At 37.0% G+C, this 18,789-nt stretch overlaps 1 protein-coding gene across 1 annotated transcript; it reads right to left on the bottom strand.

Annotated features, from left to right (window-relative positions):
* Positions 1-9: 9 nt before the first annotated feature.
* Positions 10-18,383, bottom strand: LOC148912135 (actin-binding LIM protein 2-like). The gene is made up of 17 exons (XM_089028421.1): positions 18,231-18,383; positions 17,979-18,080; positions 12,674-12,857; positions 11,614-11,738; positions 10,912-11,038; positions 10,213-10,306; positions 9,646-9,733; positions 8,547-8,617; positions 7,788-7,821; positions 7,460-7,569; positions 7,139-7,193; positions 6,627-6,661; positions 3,532-3,612; positions 2,591-2,627; positions 2,105-2,145; positions 1,482-1,556; positions 10-1,105 (listed from the first exon to the last, which is right to left on the bottom strand). Exons 1-17 carry the CDS (start codon positions 18,232-18,234, stop codon positions 992-994), a joined length of 1,377 nt encoding a protein of 458 aa, XP_088884547.1. The 5' UTR covers positions 18,235-18,383; the 3' UTR covers positions 10-991.
* Between the last annotated feature and the right edge of the window lie 406 nt (positions 18,384-18,789).

Here is an 18,789-nt window from a genome sequence, read left to right as displayed (position 1 = left end):
CATTCGAAGAACGATGCACAGAATTGCAAAAGATATGGTAGAACTATTGTTAGAGACAATCCTAGGAGAAATAGCTGCTGTTCTGCAGGAAATGACCAATTTTTATTCAAAGAGAATGTGGAAAACGGAGTTAGTAGACATAAGCAAGTATCATCGAAGAAAAAAGTTAGCTTTGTTGAATTGTAAAAATTATTGCTCGTTAACGACCCACAAACCCGAGTGGTAGTTACACCAACAGCAACAGCAGCAACAACAACAACAGTTATCTATACGTATTTATTGATGGCTTTTTGAATTGAACCATAAGATGTCCCAAGTGACATTTATACGAAATAATGATTAAAAATTACACTCATTCAGCAAACAACTAAAATATGCGTTTCAAAAACCCACACTGAAGTATATATTGTATTTAAACATCAAAATTTAAAATTTACAGTTAAAATTTTCAAACAAATTAAAAGCGAAATGTGTCTTAAAACTTTTCTAACGAGTTATGTTTTCGAAATTATAGATAATTTTGACGTACACACTCAATGCAAACTTATTTTAGTTTATGCACTAGTTTTGATAAAATGAAAACGTAGTTTTTCATTAATGGTTGAAAATATCTTCAATGTAAAGGGAAATTTTTTTGTCTTTAATTTAAAGGGAAAATTTTGCTTAAACTGGTTTGTATATGATTTTAAAATATTTTATAGAATTAGAGCTTTAAAAAGAAGTATTTTTATTTTTCCAATTGATTTTAGGATATTATAAAGTTATTTTCTTATTTTCATGTACTAAGAAAGACAAGTTTTGTTTCAATCTGGAGAGTCACTTCCAGTTATAATTTTGGCGCCAAAAATGTAAATTAGAACGGACCGGAAATTACGTCACAAGATTATATTTGATAAAAATATGATTATGAAGTACATTATTCCAGAAGTTAGTGTTTTCTTAGTTTTTTTCTATGATTTAACTTAAAAATGCCTATAAAATGTTGTATATCTTAGAAGAGAAGGGCTTTTTTCTTATACTGGTTTTGCTTCCACTGTGGTAGCTTGTAGAATTCTTCTCTCGGCATTGAGAAAACTTTCTGGAATTCTTCTGGCGTTAGGTAGGTCTGGAATAAAACACAAAAATAGACGTTTAAAAGCTCATAAAGAGCTATCGAAAAAAGGTCATTATTTTGGTAGTAATTGTCAGCGAATGTAAAATTATTAACAGTCAACTGACCATTGGCCAAAAAATTGTACAACTGACAATCGTGTACTCTCATCCACAACTCCTGGGCCCGGTTGTACGAAGCCTGAATAGCGCTATCCGGCGGATAAATCCTTATCCAGTGCATAAGTCGATGCTGTTATCCAATAAATTTATCCACTGGATAAGATTTATCCGTCGGATAGCGCTATCCAGGCTTCGTACAACCGGGCCGTGAAGGCTTATAAAATCCAACATGGCTGCCATATATGCGTTCTTTTAGTTCAATGTCTCACCTCAAGCATTGTCTTGTCCACGCCTTTTGGCAGTTGATAGTTGCTGGTCATGAGTTCCGAATATCGATAGTATCGCTATGGAAACACAAGTATGGTCAAAAATAGTCTTCAATAATAGGACAATCCAAGAGAATGGTTTTACTCATGAATAATGAATTAAGATCTCACTATTATCAAACCCTAAAACAACCTCTGGACTGATCTAAGTCAGGGCACGGCTAACTCACAGATAGAACCCTGAAACAACCTCTGGGCTCATCTATGTCAGGGCATGGCTAACTCACAGATAGAACCCTGAAACAACCTCTAGGCTGATCTAAGTCAGGGCGTGGCTAACTCACAGATCAAACCCTGAAACAACCTCTGGGCTGATCTAAGTCAGGGCATGGCTAACTCACAGATAGAACCCTGAAACAACCTCTGGGCTCATCTAAGTCAGGGCATGGCTAACTCATAAGTTGCATTGGAATTCTGTAAGGTTTTGCGAAGGGAGGAAAACCGGATAACTCGGAAGGAAAAACCATTTAATCAAGAGAGGTCCCTTACGAACTCTACTCATGTGTGTGGGTCAATGACCTCTACTGATGATTCATTAAAAGAATTACATAAAGTACAGTACTTACGTCGGGTTGAGGCTGTCCATCGATATTGTTGTAAGACATTTCTTTTGAAGGGAGAAAAAAATATTTTTTAAACAACAACAACGACAACAGTGCCATTCTAATGTATACCAGCTCACTATCACAGTCACTTCTAAGGCACAAGATGCAACAGGTATAGTTTGGATCAAGCAAACGACCATGTAAAAATTTGTACCCAAGCCTGACCGGAATGCACCTTGTTCCCTATCCCAGGTCTAGCTTTGATCAACACCAAATAAGGCATTTATGATAAAGGTCTTTGTACCCTATCCAGACCAGAATGCACCTTGTTCTCTATCCCAGGTCTAGCTTTGATCAACACCATATAAGGCATGATATAACAAAAGGTGTTTGCACCCAAGCTAGACCAGAATGCACCTTGTTACCTATCCCAGGTCTAGCTTCGATAAACACTACATAATGCAGGCTGACCCAAGCTAGACAATAATGCACAGCGTTCCCTATTACCATGGTAGGACGAATCTCTCTGCATCAGCTTGTCTTTCTGCCAAAAAAAAAAAAAAAAGAAAAAAAATTTTGGATTTTTACAACAAAAACGTGTCCCCCCTGCCGAACTATAGTACCAAGTACAGTGCCTTAATTTTTTATGAATGTGGAAAATGTACATGTGCCGTGCCGGCGCATTTTGATTGAATAAGCAGGAACCTTACGCGTTCGGATTGATTCAGTGGATGTCGTTATTTACTTTTTTATTTTTAAGTTTTTCTGACACGACGCTTTAGACTCAGACGTCAATTTATCCTAAAATATCTCATCTGCTGTGTTAGATATATGTTGTTTGAAAAGTTTTTGTGTGAATGAACACGGTCGTGACACGGCAAGACATACGCCAGACCAATCACATTGCACGAGAATTTACTCTCCATCCAATCAAATGCCCGGAACACGGTATGAACACGGTCACGCCAAGGTCACGTCACTGCCAGACCAATCACATTGCGCAAAAAAAAAAAACACAAAAAAAAACCCGCCAATCAAAATTCTAGAAAACATCACAGTTGCGGCACTATCCATACGGCACCGAAACGAGTGAAAAATGTATGCGCATGCTCTGAATAGTATGCAAATTAGTCAAAACATAAGTAAATTTGACTTTCAAACATGCCTGATAAATTGGACTTCACAAAATGCCAAAACGTAATGTCCATGCTTGAAAGTTAAGGCTAATTCTTTCATATTGTGTTTGTTAATACAGTATCTTGGTCTGACAAAAGTTTCCTCTCGAACGTTTTTGTATACTTGGAGAAAACAAACACTTCTATTTTCTCACTCAAAATTCTTAGAACGTGCTGAAGTGCACGCATGCGCAAACGGTTTTCCCTGGTCTACGGCACCGACTTTTTCACAGTCATACGAAAACTGCTCTAGTTTCGTCATTTTGTGCTTACGTCTTCAGTGCTGTATCGTCGAACACGAGGAGCACCTTTGATGTCCAGAGGAACTTGAATGTCACTTCTGTGGGCAGGTTTCTAGTAAAAACAGTCAAACATCAAGAATTTAAAAGATGCGTTCAATGAAAACGAGTTTAGTTCCGATATGAGGAATCAAAGGTGATGTAGCAGTAAAAAAATCTTTAGTTTTAAAAGTGTCTAGTCGGAGGGTTCTGAAGGGCAATCTCAATCTCATTCCCAGTGCATAAAATCCCATTTTCTCAGCCCCAAAAAGGCGAATCCTAGTTTCCATTTTACCCTTTCAGGACCCTCTAGTCGTTCTAGCGCTTTCACTCACACACACCACTACATTTAATATTCCATGCACACATCGCTCAACTCACATATTGTGAGTACAGTTTGTTAGGTCTCTCCCTTGATTCAAGGTTTTTTTCTTCGGGTTCTCCGATTTTCCTTCCTCCGCAAAACTTTACACCTTGATTCAATGAAAATGAGCCGATTTTCGCTGTTATGGAGAATCAAGGAAGGATAATGGAAATGCATTCACCTTTCAAATCTGGGGTCGCGGGTTCGATTCCTGGACTCCGCATCACATGTGGGTTGTGGCTACCGAGTCACACTAGGCCTGAGGTCACGTGATGCAGAGCACGTGCGGACTGTTAAGATTGTCTAATTTTGGTGTCAGTCTAGTTTGTGTTTTATAAACATGAAAATGGATTCGAACAGTCCGGAGAGAACTTTCAAATCTTAAGCCTTGATTTTTCTTTTATAATTCCCTTTAAATCTGTAAACAGGCTAATTCAATAATTTCTTGATTTATTTAGAAAACCGACCAAGAACAACGACTACAGCTATTGCACTAATAGATTTGAAGGTAAATTATACACCGTGAAAAGATGAAAAAACTTACTGACGTTTCGGACGCTAGTCCTTCGTCGGAGTAAAAGAGAAAGAAGTGGTAGAAAGGAGTGTATATATGATAGAATAAGACAAAAGAAACCAATGAGAGCAAGGTAGGCAAGGAAACAAAAACAAACAATCAAAAGACAAAAGAAAAGGTTAGTTGAAAATAAAGCGTTCATTAATCCCGTTGGGACTAAGAGTGCCCAATAGGTGAATAAGCCGCATTTCTTTGGTCTTGCGACAATCATTGTTGCCGTTAAGCAAAGAAAGACCGAAAACAATGAAGTCAGAAAGAGAATGGTTAGCTAGATTAAAATGGCGGGAAACTGGTTTGGTGGGATCGTTATTGCGAATATCATAAAGATGATTGCAAATGCGATCACCAAGACGGCGGCCAGTCTCGCCCACATACAAAAGATTACAGCGGGTACATTTAATACAATATACAACATTAGAAGTGGTACAAACAAAATGGTCAGTGATTTTAACAGTTGATTTAGGACCGACAACAGAAGTGTGAGAGACTATGTGAGGACAAGTATAACAACGTTTACGAGAACAGCGTAAAGTACCAGGCTCTTTGTTAGAGGGAAGAACTCCCTTGACCAAGAAAGAACGGAGATTACGATCACGTTTATAGGAAAAGAGAGGGCGGTTGTTGAAAATAGCAGAAGTGCGAGTATCAGAGTCAAGCAGAGAAAAGTTGCGGTTAACAATGGGTTTAATGGAAATGTTAATAGGATGATACGTAAGAGTGAAAGGAATGCGGTCATTAGAGGGACGAGTGTGAGGAGTGAGAGCGGTGGTACGATCAATAGTAGAAACTTTACGAATGGCGCGATCAATAACATGAGCAGGATAATTACGCTTAAGGAAGAAGGAACGCATCTCAGAACATTTAACAGAAAAATCAAGATCATCACTACACAAACGACGAAGACGAAGAAATTGCGAGAACGGAATAGCGTTAAGAGTGTGCTTAGGATGAGAAGACGAGTAGAGTAAATAAGAATGAGAGTCAGTAGGTTTGTAATGGACACTAGTGCTAAGACGGTCGTCATTAACACTAAGCAAGATGTCAAGGAAAGTGACTGATGTTTCACTAACCTCCTCACTCTTACGTATCATCCTATTAACATTTCCATTAATCCCATTGTTAACCGCAACTTTTCTCTGCTTGACTCTGATACTCGCACTTCTGCTATTTTCAACAACCGCCCTCTCTTTTCCTATAAACGTGATCGTAATCTCCGTTCTTTCTTGGTCAAGGGAGTTCTTCCCTCTAACAAAGAACCTGGTACTTTACGCTGTTCTCGTAAACGTTGTTATACTTGTCCTCACATAGTCTCTCACACTTCTGTTGTCGGTCCTAAATCAACTGTTAAAATCACTGACCATTTTGTTTGTACCACTTCTAATGTTGTATATTGTATTAAATGTACCCGCTGTAATCTTTTGTATGTGGGCGAGACTGGCCGCCGTCTTGGTGATCGCATTTGCAATCATCTTTATGATATTCGCAATAACGATCCCACCAAACCAGTTTCCCGCCATTTTAATCTAGCTAACCATTCTCTTTCTGACTTCATTGTTTTCGGTCTTTCTTTGCTTAACGGCAACAATGATTGTCGCAAGACCAAAGAAATGCGGCTTATTCACCTATTGGGCACTCTTAGTCCCAACGGGATTAATGAACGCTTTATTTTCAACTAACCTTTTCTTTTGTCTTTTGATTGTTTGTTTTTGTTTCCTTGCCTACCTTGCTCTCATTGGTTTCTTTTGTCATATTCTATCATATATACACTCCTTTCTACCACTTCTTTCTCTTTTACTCCGACGAAGGACTAGCGTCCGAAACGTCAGTAAGTTTTTTCATCTTTTCACGGTGTATAATTTACCTTTTCATCATTACTGTTTCATTAGAAACACCGACGCAGCTCACACTAGTTTTTAGCTAGTTATATCTTTTTAATAGATTTGAAGTGAAGCGAATCAGTAGTCGAGTTCAAAGATTGTATCTTGATTCATTCAGCGGACAATGTGACTGGACTCACATGAGTAGAGTTTGTAAGGTCTCTCCCGTAATTGAAGAGTTTTTCTCTGGATTTTATAGTTTACCTCTCTTTGCCAAAGCTAACAGAATTAATATAAGTAAGTTTGTAGACTGAAAAGGAAAGAATGAATCTTACCTCCGAAGATGGCGGGGGATTGTCACGTGATCCATCTGTAAAGAAACATTTTAAATTAGGGTTATTATGTGCCGCAGGGGGAGGAGGAAGGGGACAATGGTTATTATAAACAAAACACAAAAGCGGGCAAAAACATTAATACCCACTAGCATGGAAGCATGAATGTGGTTAGTAAGTATTGCTCTTACATACCACTTATTTATTCATTCATTCATCCTTTCTTCCATCATCCCTTCTTTTATCCATCCATCCATCCATCCCTCCATCCTTCCATTCACCCATCCTTCCATCCATCCATCCTTCCATCCTTTCTTCCATCATCCCTTCTTTTATCCATCCATCCATCCTTCCTTCCTTCCATCCCTCCCTCCCTCCCTCCCTCCATCCATCCATATATCCATCCATCCATCTTTTCATAATTGCATTTATCCATCCATCCATCCATCCGTCCAGTTATCCATTCATTCTTTCATCCATCCATTCACTCCATTTTTCATTCATTTTCTACTTACAAGACTTTGCAGCTGATGAATACTCATGATAGGAATATGGCCTGCTCTTAGTTTCCTGAAAGTAAAATAAATCATTTTATAAGCATTTCGGGGAACTCAAATAACCAGATATTTCAGACCGTTTGTCTTGCCGGTGACACTAAAAGGGTTTCCCATTGTTTTCCAATCCATCCAATCAAAACGCTGAGAAAAAGCGCTAATTGTAGATAAGTGAAAAACGTAAGGTATACTGACATGTAACACCAAAATGGTTAACCAACTGGAAAATATTCAGTGAAATCCAATGTATGTTTTATGAATGAAAAACTAATGATTTCATACCCTTGGTGGTGCTTCTTCCTCTGGAGGAGCAGTTCCCTTGTACACGTTATTCCAGGCGTTATGGCTTGCTGTTCTCGCTGGCGGTTCTGGGGCCGAATGAGTTTGACTCACTGAAAAAAAATATACAAATTCAACCCTTGCATATTACGAGCGTGGAGTAGCGAATGCCAGAGATTTGGAGCACACGCGTTTTGACTTAGAAATTCCCCGCCAAATCCACAGGTAGCCCAACAAAATACGAAAGTTTGCTGTTTGGAAGTAAATATACCTCAAGGGGAAAAACTATATGGAAAAAATGAAGAATATGTGAAACGATAAATGTCTTTACCTGTTTGAGGAGCAAGGATGATTTGATCTTTGAACTGTAAGAAAAAAGAAAAAAAAAATTATACCAGCCCCTTCATGCACGTAAAAATAGAACGGTCCCTAGTTTGGGTTAAAGAACTTTGGCGGTTATAAAACATTATAGTCAAAAAAAGTTCACTGAATAGTAAATTTTCGTCTCGTTATTCGTATCCATAATAACGGCTATTGTAATTTGTGTTTTATAAAAGAAAAAAAACTTTCTTGCTGTAGTGTGTGCAGTTATAAAGCACTTGGGGATTGGCAGAACATGAAAGAAGAGCGTTTTCTATTTTTTCCACCAAGTAGTGTAATTACAGATCTCTCGTGGCACATGTCTTAGAATGTATAATAGGATCTTTAAATACTGCTTCAGTCTATGAATGTAGACTGGGCTTTGGTGACATGATATAAAAACTTCCCGTCACTTAGCAACTACCGTAACCGAGGCCACTTAAACCAGTTAGACAAGAGAGCCAATTAAAATGTAGAATGAAAACCATGTTGTCCAGCTTTAGGGTAGTCGAGCCAATCAGAAAACTAGACTGCACAAGAATGGTAATTTTTCCACCGTTATTTTCTCGTGGGAATGAAAAAGATATGAACGAAAGGCTATTGCTTTCTGCTGCTTTCTGATTGGCTCCAATTCCCGAAGTTTAAACGTATTGTTTTCATTCTACAATTTGATTGGTTCTCGCCGGCTTAGTGGCCCTGGTTATAGTAGTCGCACTGTAATTGTACTTACTGGTCTGGCGTTCAACTGCTTCTGCTCCAGGGCTGCCTCGTCACTACAACGTGGATGCCAAATCTCATTGCCTATATATATATGCAATTATATTAGAGACGTTCTTACTTTACTGTTACTACTACACATTGTAGGGTTTAAAACAATCCAAAAACAACCTCTGTGCTGATCTGAGTCACAGCATGACTAACTCACAGATCAAACCCTGAAACGACCTCTGGGCTGATTTAAGTCAGGGCATAGCTAACTCACAGATCAAACCCTGAAACAACCTCTGGGCTGATCTAAGTCAGGGCATGTCTAACTCACAGATAGAACCCTGAAACAACCTCTGGGCTGATCTAAGTCAGGGCACGGCTAACTCACAGATCGAACCCCGAAACGACCTCTGGGCTGATCTAAGTCAGGGCACGGCTAACTCACAGATAGAACCCTGAATCAACCTCTGGGCTGATCTAAGTCAGGGCATGGCTAACTCACAGATAGAACCCTGAAACAACCTCGGGGCTGATCTAAGTCAGGGCATGGCTAACTCACAGATCAAACGCTGAAACAACCTCTGGACTGATCTAAGTCAGAGCATGACTAACTCACAGATAAAACTCTGAGAAGTGAGTGTACCACCACACAACCTTGATATTTACTTTCATACTTTTGTTTTATAGAGCGGATTCAATCAAACCGTGAAAAAAATCAAACTAAATGATGATGATGATAAATAACAATAAACTTTATTATAGTCTCAAAAACTTCTAGCTTGGCACACGTGCTTTGCTAATCGGGGAGGCCCAAATACTAACTAATAGTATCTATTTAGTGACTAATGGTTGCTATCACGCAACCAGAACATTTATTAAACAAAAGACACAAATGGTCTCTCGTGTATTTGTCTTTGTATGATGAATGTTCTGGTTGAGTGATAGCAACTATTAGTCACTAAATAGATACTATTAGTTAGTATTTAGTTTGATTTTATTTCATGGTTTAATTGCATCCGCTCTAATACAAAAATATTTCACTAAATGACAAATGCTCTATTTCCTTTTCAAAATAATAATTTTTAAAAATTCTTTAAAGAAATATTTGTGCTGCTTCTTACCTTGCAGGTACATTTCTTCCCCTTCGCCAAACACCTTATGGCATCTTGCGCACCGAGAGCAACTGGGATGGTAGTGCTTGTCGCCAGCCTAGTAAGATAAATGATTTGGCTCATTATTACAAAGGCATGGTTAACAACAACAGCAACTTGGGTGTGGCATGCGTTGCTATGGCTGCATTGATAATGACACCATTATAACATCTTTGTTTCAGACAGGGTGACACATGACAGTAGGCAACTTAGCACTTATAAATTTGTGGTCCTCTACGTTTAATGACTCTAAGTGAGATGGGACCACCCTTTTACGTGGTCATCAGAGCCACAGCAAAGGTCTAACCATTTGCAGATATTTTAGGAGCAAAGGCAGCACTTTCTACTCAGATATTTTAAGACCCTGAGTGTGAGTCCGGCTGTGGAGGCTTGAACCAACGTTCTCCTGCACAACAGACCCGTGCCCAACCAACTGAGCTAACAGGGAGGCAGTATGATGGCAGTACGTTTGGCAAGACAAACGAAAAAAAAAAAGGTTTATATAGAGTGTTGTAATTATAAAAAGCAACCACAAACCTGCAGCACTTTACCAGTGATGTAGCCCTGACAGCCAGCACACCTTACGCCAAACAGTTCTTGGTAATCTTTCTCACAGTAGGGCTTGCCTTCCCTTAAAAAAATAGTGACATGTTAACACCCTGCCGACATTCTATCAACATCCTACTGACCCCCCTTCAACACCCTACTGACCCCCCTTCAACACCCTATTAACAGCCTACTGACCACCTACCAACACCCTACTGACAACCCACCAACAGCCTACTGACCACCTACCAACACCCTACTGACAACCCACCAACACCCTACTGACCACCCATCAACACCCTACTGACAACCCACCAACAGCCTACTGACCACCTACCAACACCCTACTGACAACCCACCAACACCCTATTGACAGTCCACCTACACCCTACTGACAACTCACCAACACCCTACTGACAGTCACCAACACCCTATTGACAACCCCCAACACCCTACTGACAGTCACCAACACCCTATTGACAACCCACCAACACCCTACTGACAACTCATCAACACCCTACTGACAGTCACCAACACCCTATTGACAACCCACCAACACCCTACTGACAGTCCACCAACACCCTACTGACAACCCACCAACACCCTACTGACAACCCACCAACACTCTACTGACAACCTAATGACCAAGTACTGATAATGGTTTCAAAGCAAGGTATAATGTTAACTTACTTGCCCATGTATTCGCCAGACAACAGGGTGTGGCATCGGGTACAGGTAAAGCACCACAAGTGCCATTGTTTATTCAGGGCTAACAGGGCTTGATTACCCTTGATCTCTTCATCACATCCAGCACACCCTTAAAAAGTCAAAGAAGTAATAACAGTCAGTGATGAGTATAGTATCAGGACCTAAGATTCAAATATGTATACTGTGCCTCTACGATCTCAAAGTCCCAAGAATGGGAAGGTAGTAGTTACCCACTGTATGCAAAGGGGGGCTGGGGTGGGTACTAGTGTGGACTTACTCCAAGTAGGGCTAACATGGTGGGCTTGCACTAGATTTCTTCATCGTCAACATCATTACCATCATCATCACCATCATCGTCACCATCATCGTCACCATCATCATCACCATCATCATCACCATCATCAACTTCATCATCATCATCATCACCAACATCATCACCATCATCATCATCACCATCATCAACATTATCATCACCATCAACATCACCACCATCAACACCATCATTATCACCATCAACATTATTATCACCATCAACATCATCATCACCATCATCATCAACATCATCACCATCATCATCACCATCATCAACATCATTATCAACATCATCACCATCAACATCATCATCACCATCATCATCACCATCATCATCACCAATGATCAACACCATCATTATTTTATACTTACTATGGAGGGGCTGAGGACTATGAGCAGGTCGAGGACTTGGAGATTTCCTTGGTGTGTTAACACATTTTTGGCACTTATAGTCCTTGCCGTCATAGGCTATCTTCTCTCCATTAGGAAATGGCTGCCTAAAGAATAATAAAAATTAAAAGTTGAGCTAATTGTGTAGATCAGCCGTGGACATTACGATTAGCACGCGTGCCCTAAAACAAGAACTTTATAATTGTAAATTTATTTATTACCTTAAAAAGAATGGAACTAGATAAAAAGAAATGGCGTTTGAAAGTTAATTAAGTACATGTAGTCAATGAGTAAAGATAACTAGCTATAAACTAGTGTGAGCTGCTTTGGTGTTTCTAATGAAACAGTAATGATAAAAAGGTAAATTATACACAGTGAAAAGAGGCACTCTTTTACTCCAACGAAGGACTAGAGTCCGAAATGTCAGTAAATTTTTTCATCTTTTCATGGTGTATAATTTACCTTTTTATCATTGCTAGGCAATGAGTAGCACAGTATGATTACGTGTCAACCACTAGACTTTTCATTTCAAGTGAGATGTTTCCCAATATCTGACAACATATTTCATTTAATATTCTCTGTTTGCCACAATCAATAGAGTACCCAAGTGTGATGTCATTGTAATCCAGTCTTGAAAAGTTCATATTTGAAGAGAAAACAACTACATTTCTGTTAACTTTAAGGTTGTTACGAGTAGTAGAAATGGAAATATTGGACATTTAAGCTCCAAAAATTTCCACATATTTTCTCTTATTTTGCATTGGATCCAATCATGTTACATCCAGCCTCAAACAAAAGGAAATTTGTGGCAATATTTTCCTATTAAATTACCTATATCTTAGCCGTTTTTTGCTCTATTGCTCTGAAATTCCACACTACGTCATAGTTTTACATGCTAAAGTCCTTAAAAAGAATTATGTGACTTCATCACTTCAAAACTCTATTCATTACTGGGAAGATCTTCAATCTTTGCTTTTATGACTGCACACAGCAAACACGCATGCTTTCTATTTGTGCAATCATTATATACTTGCACACATACCTGCAATATCCACAGACGAAACAGGAGTCATGGTAAACATTCCCATGCACTGCAACAGCTTCTCCTTCAATGAACTGCTTGCAGGCATGACACTTCTGTCCGTAGTTACGATGATAGTCGTCACCACAGTAGTAGTGATCTTCATAGTCAAAGATGGGCTGGGATTTCAGCAGACAGTTGCATACTGCAGTAAAGAATACAAACATGTTATAACTACTGTATGCACCCAACGACCAAGAGAATTGGGGGTTAATCACAGGTAGCCCAAGCTTGGTTTCCGTGGTGTCCTGTTATAAGGAAATGTATGGGGATTCATCAAAAAAGTCAATAAAATCATTGAAACGTGAAATAAAGCCCCGAAATTTTACCTGATCATTGATAAAGAACATTTCTTTCGCTGTGCGTGGTTATTTTTTGAATTTAGCCCGTTTTAAGATTCCCCCCCCCCCCCCCCCCCCCACCACTAAGAAATAACTATTCCCCACCACTAAGAAATAACTATTTCTTAGTGGTGGGGAAAAAAATCTTAAAACGGGCTAAATTCAAAAAATAACCCCGCAGAGCGAAAGAAGTGTTCTTTATCAATGATTGGGTAAAATTTCGGGGCTTTATTTCACGTTTCAATGATTTTATTGACTTTTTTGATGAATCCCCATACATTTCCTTATAACAGGACACCACAGAAACCAAGCTTGGGCTACCTGTGGGTTAATAGACCTTTGTTAGCTTTGTATACGAATTGTACATTCCAGATCACATGACATTCCCTTGAGAATAGTTCTTTTATGATGAACATGTTAAAATATTTACACATGAAAGAATCAACTCCCAAGAGTGGCATCACATGGTCCAAAATGTGTAGATCAAACAACTTGATCTTTTGGCAGTTGACTACCATTTATCGAATAAAGCAGGGCCGGGTTGTACAAAGGTTGGATAGTACTATCTGCAACTTATCTACTGGATAAGGATTTATCCATCAGATAGTGCTATTCACCCTTCATACAACCGGGCCCAGGGCTTAATAATGGCAGGTCATTGGACAATGTCCAATCAGAATTGAAACTTGTCTGGTCAAATCTTTGCCTTGCCAGTCATGATCACTTTGACCAGTAATGTTAAGTCAGAAATGACGTACATGTATGATGGAGCAAAAACTAGTTTGGCCAGTGATGATGACCAGCAACTAACTGTGATCTGTAAATCATTAGACCACATCTTTAACGATTCATTTGGTTGATAGTAGTCTACTATGATTATTGTATTGCAATGTTTGTCCCAATCAGTGTGCAGCTTAAAATCTGGAATTAACCTTTTTGGCGCGAACTTGGATTGTGTTACGGTCACCAAAAAGTTCGGACATTGTTCTTGGATTCCCGTACAAATTCACTGACTTTAAAGAGAAAATATAGTAAGATTTCTTTAGTTAGCTCTCTTAACAGCAGTAGGAAAAGCTTCAATCAAGCTAGAAAAATGATCATTTACTTGTAATTAGAGAACTAACTAAACATTAACCAAGTAAATAGTTCATTTAGAGTCAGTACATTTGTACAAAAATTCGAGAACAATGTCTGAACTTCTTGATGACCATAACACGATCTAAAACAATTTATACCCCGTGGCGGCTAGCGCTGAAAAGGTGGATTCATATTGGATTATTCCATATATAGCACAACATAATCCAATCAGAATTCGAGTTTAGAAACAGTTGTTATTTTGAATCCTGAGTCTTTGATTCTCAGAAAAAATTATAGATTTTAATGTTTTAATAAAGAAGCCGTTGATGCAATCTAGGAGGGTACGTTTGAGCAATTTAGACTGTAACAGGCATCCCAGTCACTTTTTAGACAAATTTGATAGGAAATATAGGCTGTGCAAGTTCTAAATATAGGTAAATATAGGATTTTTTCCCAAAGATGTATGCACTTTATAGGAGCTAAGATAGCTTTTCGGTGACGTAACCAGGGATCGGGAGGGTGCACAGGCAATGATTTGCAGAACTAAAAAGCAATAACAAAAAAATCAGAACCAAAAAAAAAAGGGCCATTTTATCTCCTTCGCCAAATATGCTAAACAGTGTAAAATATAAATGAATCACTCAGCAGTTGTCCTATTTATAGGAAATATAGGAGGTTTTCTTTAAATATAGGCTCTTTATAGGATCCTATACAAATTATAGGAAATATAGGATATATAGGAGGTCTGGGATGCCTGCTGTAAAATCAAAGATTTACGTTGATAAAAAAAATGTTCTTTATAATCAAAGTCCACATCTTTGTTTCATAAATTAAAACAAATTAAGACATAGTGCAACTACTCCAGACTGTCCTAATCTTGGTTTGACATCTTGACAACTCTCCAGTCCTTAATGGCCTAATGCACTGTTCTTATCATTGTTTGTGAAATACATGTTTCAACATGTTCCAAATTGGTTCTCTATGTGGTGTGAACAATGAAAGGCACTGAAGATTGGATTTCAGTCCTCATACAGTGCGGAATGCTATCTGTAGATTCTATACATTCTACCTATTCTATTCTTTTAAAAAAGGTTAGAGTGCATGCACTAAAACCATGAACATTAAATAGTACTAATTAGTACTATTTCATACAGAATCCTTTGTTTTTTACTGTTTAATTATCACTATTTAGTGCTAAAAATTAGTATTTGTTTCACGGATTTAGTGTGAGCACTCTATTTTAACAAAAATCAACAATGAATATTGGTATTATGTACTCATATAGTGATTACTAAATAATTTATATACTAGATATATGCATACAAGTTCAAATTTATTGAAAAATAATGTTAATTAATAATGTTATTATTGACTCTTAGTTGTATGATCATCTTTGAACTTTATGAATTTTTATTATCAAACATATACAATTTTTATTCATTTTGTAAATAAATATATATATATTTATATCTTTTATTAGCATATACCAATATATCAATATATCATTGGTCAATTGGAGGTGAATATTGTACAAAATTCACCTCTGAATCTCGGAATATTGAGTCAGCAACAAAATGGCATCTGCAGGCAATTGTTTTGCTACAATTTACGATGAGGAAATTGAAAAATGAAAGTAAATGCCATTTCTATCAACACTAAAAAGGCAACGAAGTATGGCCTAAAAGTTGTGCTAAAAGTTTTGCGTGAATTTGTCATATAAACTGCAAGTTTCTGTTTGTTTGTTTTTATTGAATTATTATATATAAAAATAAGTTACTCTGCACACAAGTTGGTATATGCTAAAACAATTATTCGCATCAGGCTCAGTGAATATGGAGAATATTTACCTCGCTGAAGCCTCACGTATCGGTAAATATTCCCCAATATTTACTTCGCCTTCGGCAAATAATTGCTAAATATCGATACTGAATTATTTCAAAAATGATTATTCTTTGAAATACTATTGAATTATGACTTGAGTCCTTGCGGGTAAATTATATAACTTGTAGGAGCCAAGACCATGCTAAATATACTTACATGTTTTACCTATTCAATCACATTGTTAAAGTGTAAACATATGCTACTGTAATTATAAATCATGAAACAGTACTTATTACTTACAGTTAATTTATTTTTACACTAAATAGTGCAATGTCTAATGTTTTTATTGTTTTATTATTAGTGCTACTTATCAATAATAATAATAAATAATAATATATTAAATTTATATAGCGCTTAAACTATAACATATTCTAAAGCGCTTTACAAAAAGAAAAAGAAAAATACTGAATTAAAAAATATATATCATTATTTTGTCTTAAACTAATCTTGGCGTTTATCATTAATCTGATTTTTTATGTTTAAAATTAACTAAATAAACATACAATAGTCAAAACATTGCTAAAATATTTATTTTACCGTAAACCAATCTTTAAAATAATTTAAAATTTTGGCATGAAGGCAGAATTTAATGACTCTCTTCATTTTAATAACTTTTAAAATTAGCTTTGATTATAGCCTATAAATAGAAAGCATGAAATATGAACTGAGTCATAAATTTGGTAGTTCATGCATATGGTGAACAAGGTATATTTCAAAGGCGTAGCACCATATACTGTCATGCTGCGTTTAAACGGATACATACTGTACACAAACCATATACATTATGTGTGAATATTTTAAAATATTATTCATTTGGAGTATATATAAAATTAGATCATTGAGTAAGTCGTGAGTATATGCCTCGATAATTTAAGATGACTAATTGTTAAAAATATGCACAGAATGTGAGTAAATTGAGCCAGTTTTGTGTAATATTGTATAATCTTAAATATAATTCATACTAATATAGAAATTTTAACAATAATATATGTGTGGCACCTGCTAAAACCGATTGACTTGGGTTTGGACAATAAATGTATCCTTCTCAAAAGACAACAAATATATTTTTTCAACCTTGACTAGCAAATAACTAAAAACATACATCCAGAATATTTGTAAAGCGTGAGTGAAAATTACTCTAGCATGAATTTTTTTTACATTATCAAAAATAAAACTTTTTGATTCAAAATGTTAAAAATATTATTACAAAATATTTGAGAATTATTTATAATAATATGTCTTTTTTGGTAGTTATTTGCATTTTAAGATATATGAATGTGGTTTATTGAAGATATATCGTGATGGCGTCTCTTTATACACTTGAGTAGCGAGAAATCCAATCTCTGAGCTCTTTATATTTCACGATATGTCAAAAATTTAAAGTATGAACATTTCTGGCACACTTTGTGACATTAAAAGCGTCCCTTTTGCACGCTTATCTAAACTTCTCTAATGAATCTAACCATAAATAAAACAAAAATTAAACAAATCTCTAACTGGAATTTTGAAAAAACATCTCAATTTTCTAAGATTGATGATTTAGAAGATTTATTCGTAAAAATTTTAAGTAAAAAATTGAAAATTTGGATCAATTTTTAAGCTGTAATTTGAAACCAGAAAGCTCTTGTACTTGGAAAGAATGTCGCTTTTAGAGGAGTGTTTTATATGCAGGAAAGAAGCGTTACCAGGAGATCTTAGCATTTATTTTGCATAAAGCTTATTGTGTTATTTTGAAGTAGTAATAATGATTTAAATACAAAAGATTGCACACTTTACGAGGAGTAAAAAACATAAAAACAAAAATCCTGTTTGAATACAGCTAATCTTTCTCGTTCTCGAGAGATAGGGGTTTTTACAATTTGGATTTAACCAGGAAAGGAAATTCTAAGCCCGTAGTTAAAGGGAAATTATAGACAATTGAAGGTCATATTTGAAAATTATCGTAGTAAACATAAGCTTGTCTTTACCTCTGCAAGTCAAACAGTCTGAATGAAAAATATGGTCGTTGAATTTCAGAATTTCTCCAGAACAAGGCTTTCTACACTTCCAACAGAATATATCAGCTTCCCCTGCAAGGACATTTTAAGATTTTAAGAGCTTAAAAGCGAGGAAGAAGAGTCAAATCCGAGGTTAAAAATCATGACAAAAGAATTCGAATCGTTGGTTTTTGAGGCGCTTTTCGCGCGCGATTTGAAGACAAAGCAAAAATCTTCACTTACCCATGACTTGATTTACCTCTGATGGGAAGATAATTGATTGGGAATGTTAGATCAGAGGGTAAATAAACTCGTAGGATTGTTTTTGTTAGGAGAGATTGCTTGTAGAGTGTTGGTAGTGCGGAGCTTTCTTTCCCAGCCACTGAAGCGATGAGATACAATAACACTGTTCCATCCAGAATGCTTTTCGAGCGTGAGGGGTCGTCGGGGGCCGGCGAGTTGCGGGCTTTTCCCATATAGACTTCATAACAAAATGCAATAGAACGATAAATGAAATGGGAAGTGAAAGACAATGCAAATTTGAAAGGAATAGAGTGAATAGTGTTTTATTTAGGGAACTAGCGGTATTTGCGAAATTTTCATGATAACACAGGAAGCCCGAGTGTAGAAATCTATGAAGGAATGAAGGAATAAACGAATGAACGAATGAACGAATGAGGGAATGAACGAATGAACGGATTAACGAATGAACGAATGAACGAATGAGGGAATGAACGGATGAACGGATGAACGAATGAACGAATGAACGAATGAGGGAATGAACGAATGAACGGATTAACGA

Source organism: Actinia tenebrosa, unplaced genomic scaffold (genome assembly GCF_029948245.1).
Source record: "Actinia tenebrosa isolate PJP-AT-01 unplaced genomic scaffold, QUT_ActTen_1.0 PGA_scaffold12__29_contigs__length_12842862, whole genome shotgun sequence".
NCBI lineage: Eukaryota > Metazoa > Cnidaria > Anthozoa > Actiniaria > Actiniidae > Actinia > Actinia tenebrosa.
This window is presented reverse-complemented; position numbering and strand designations above follow the sequence as displayed.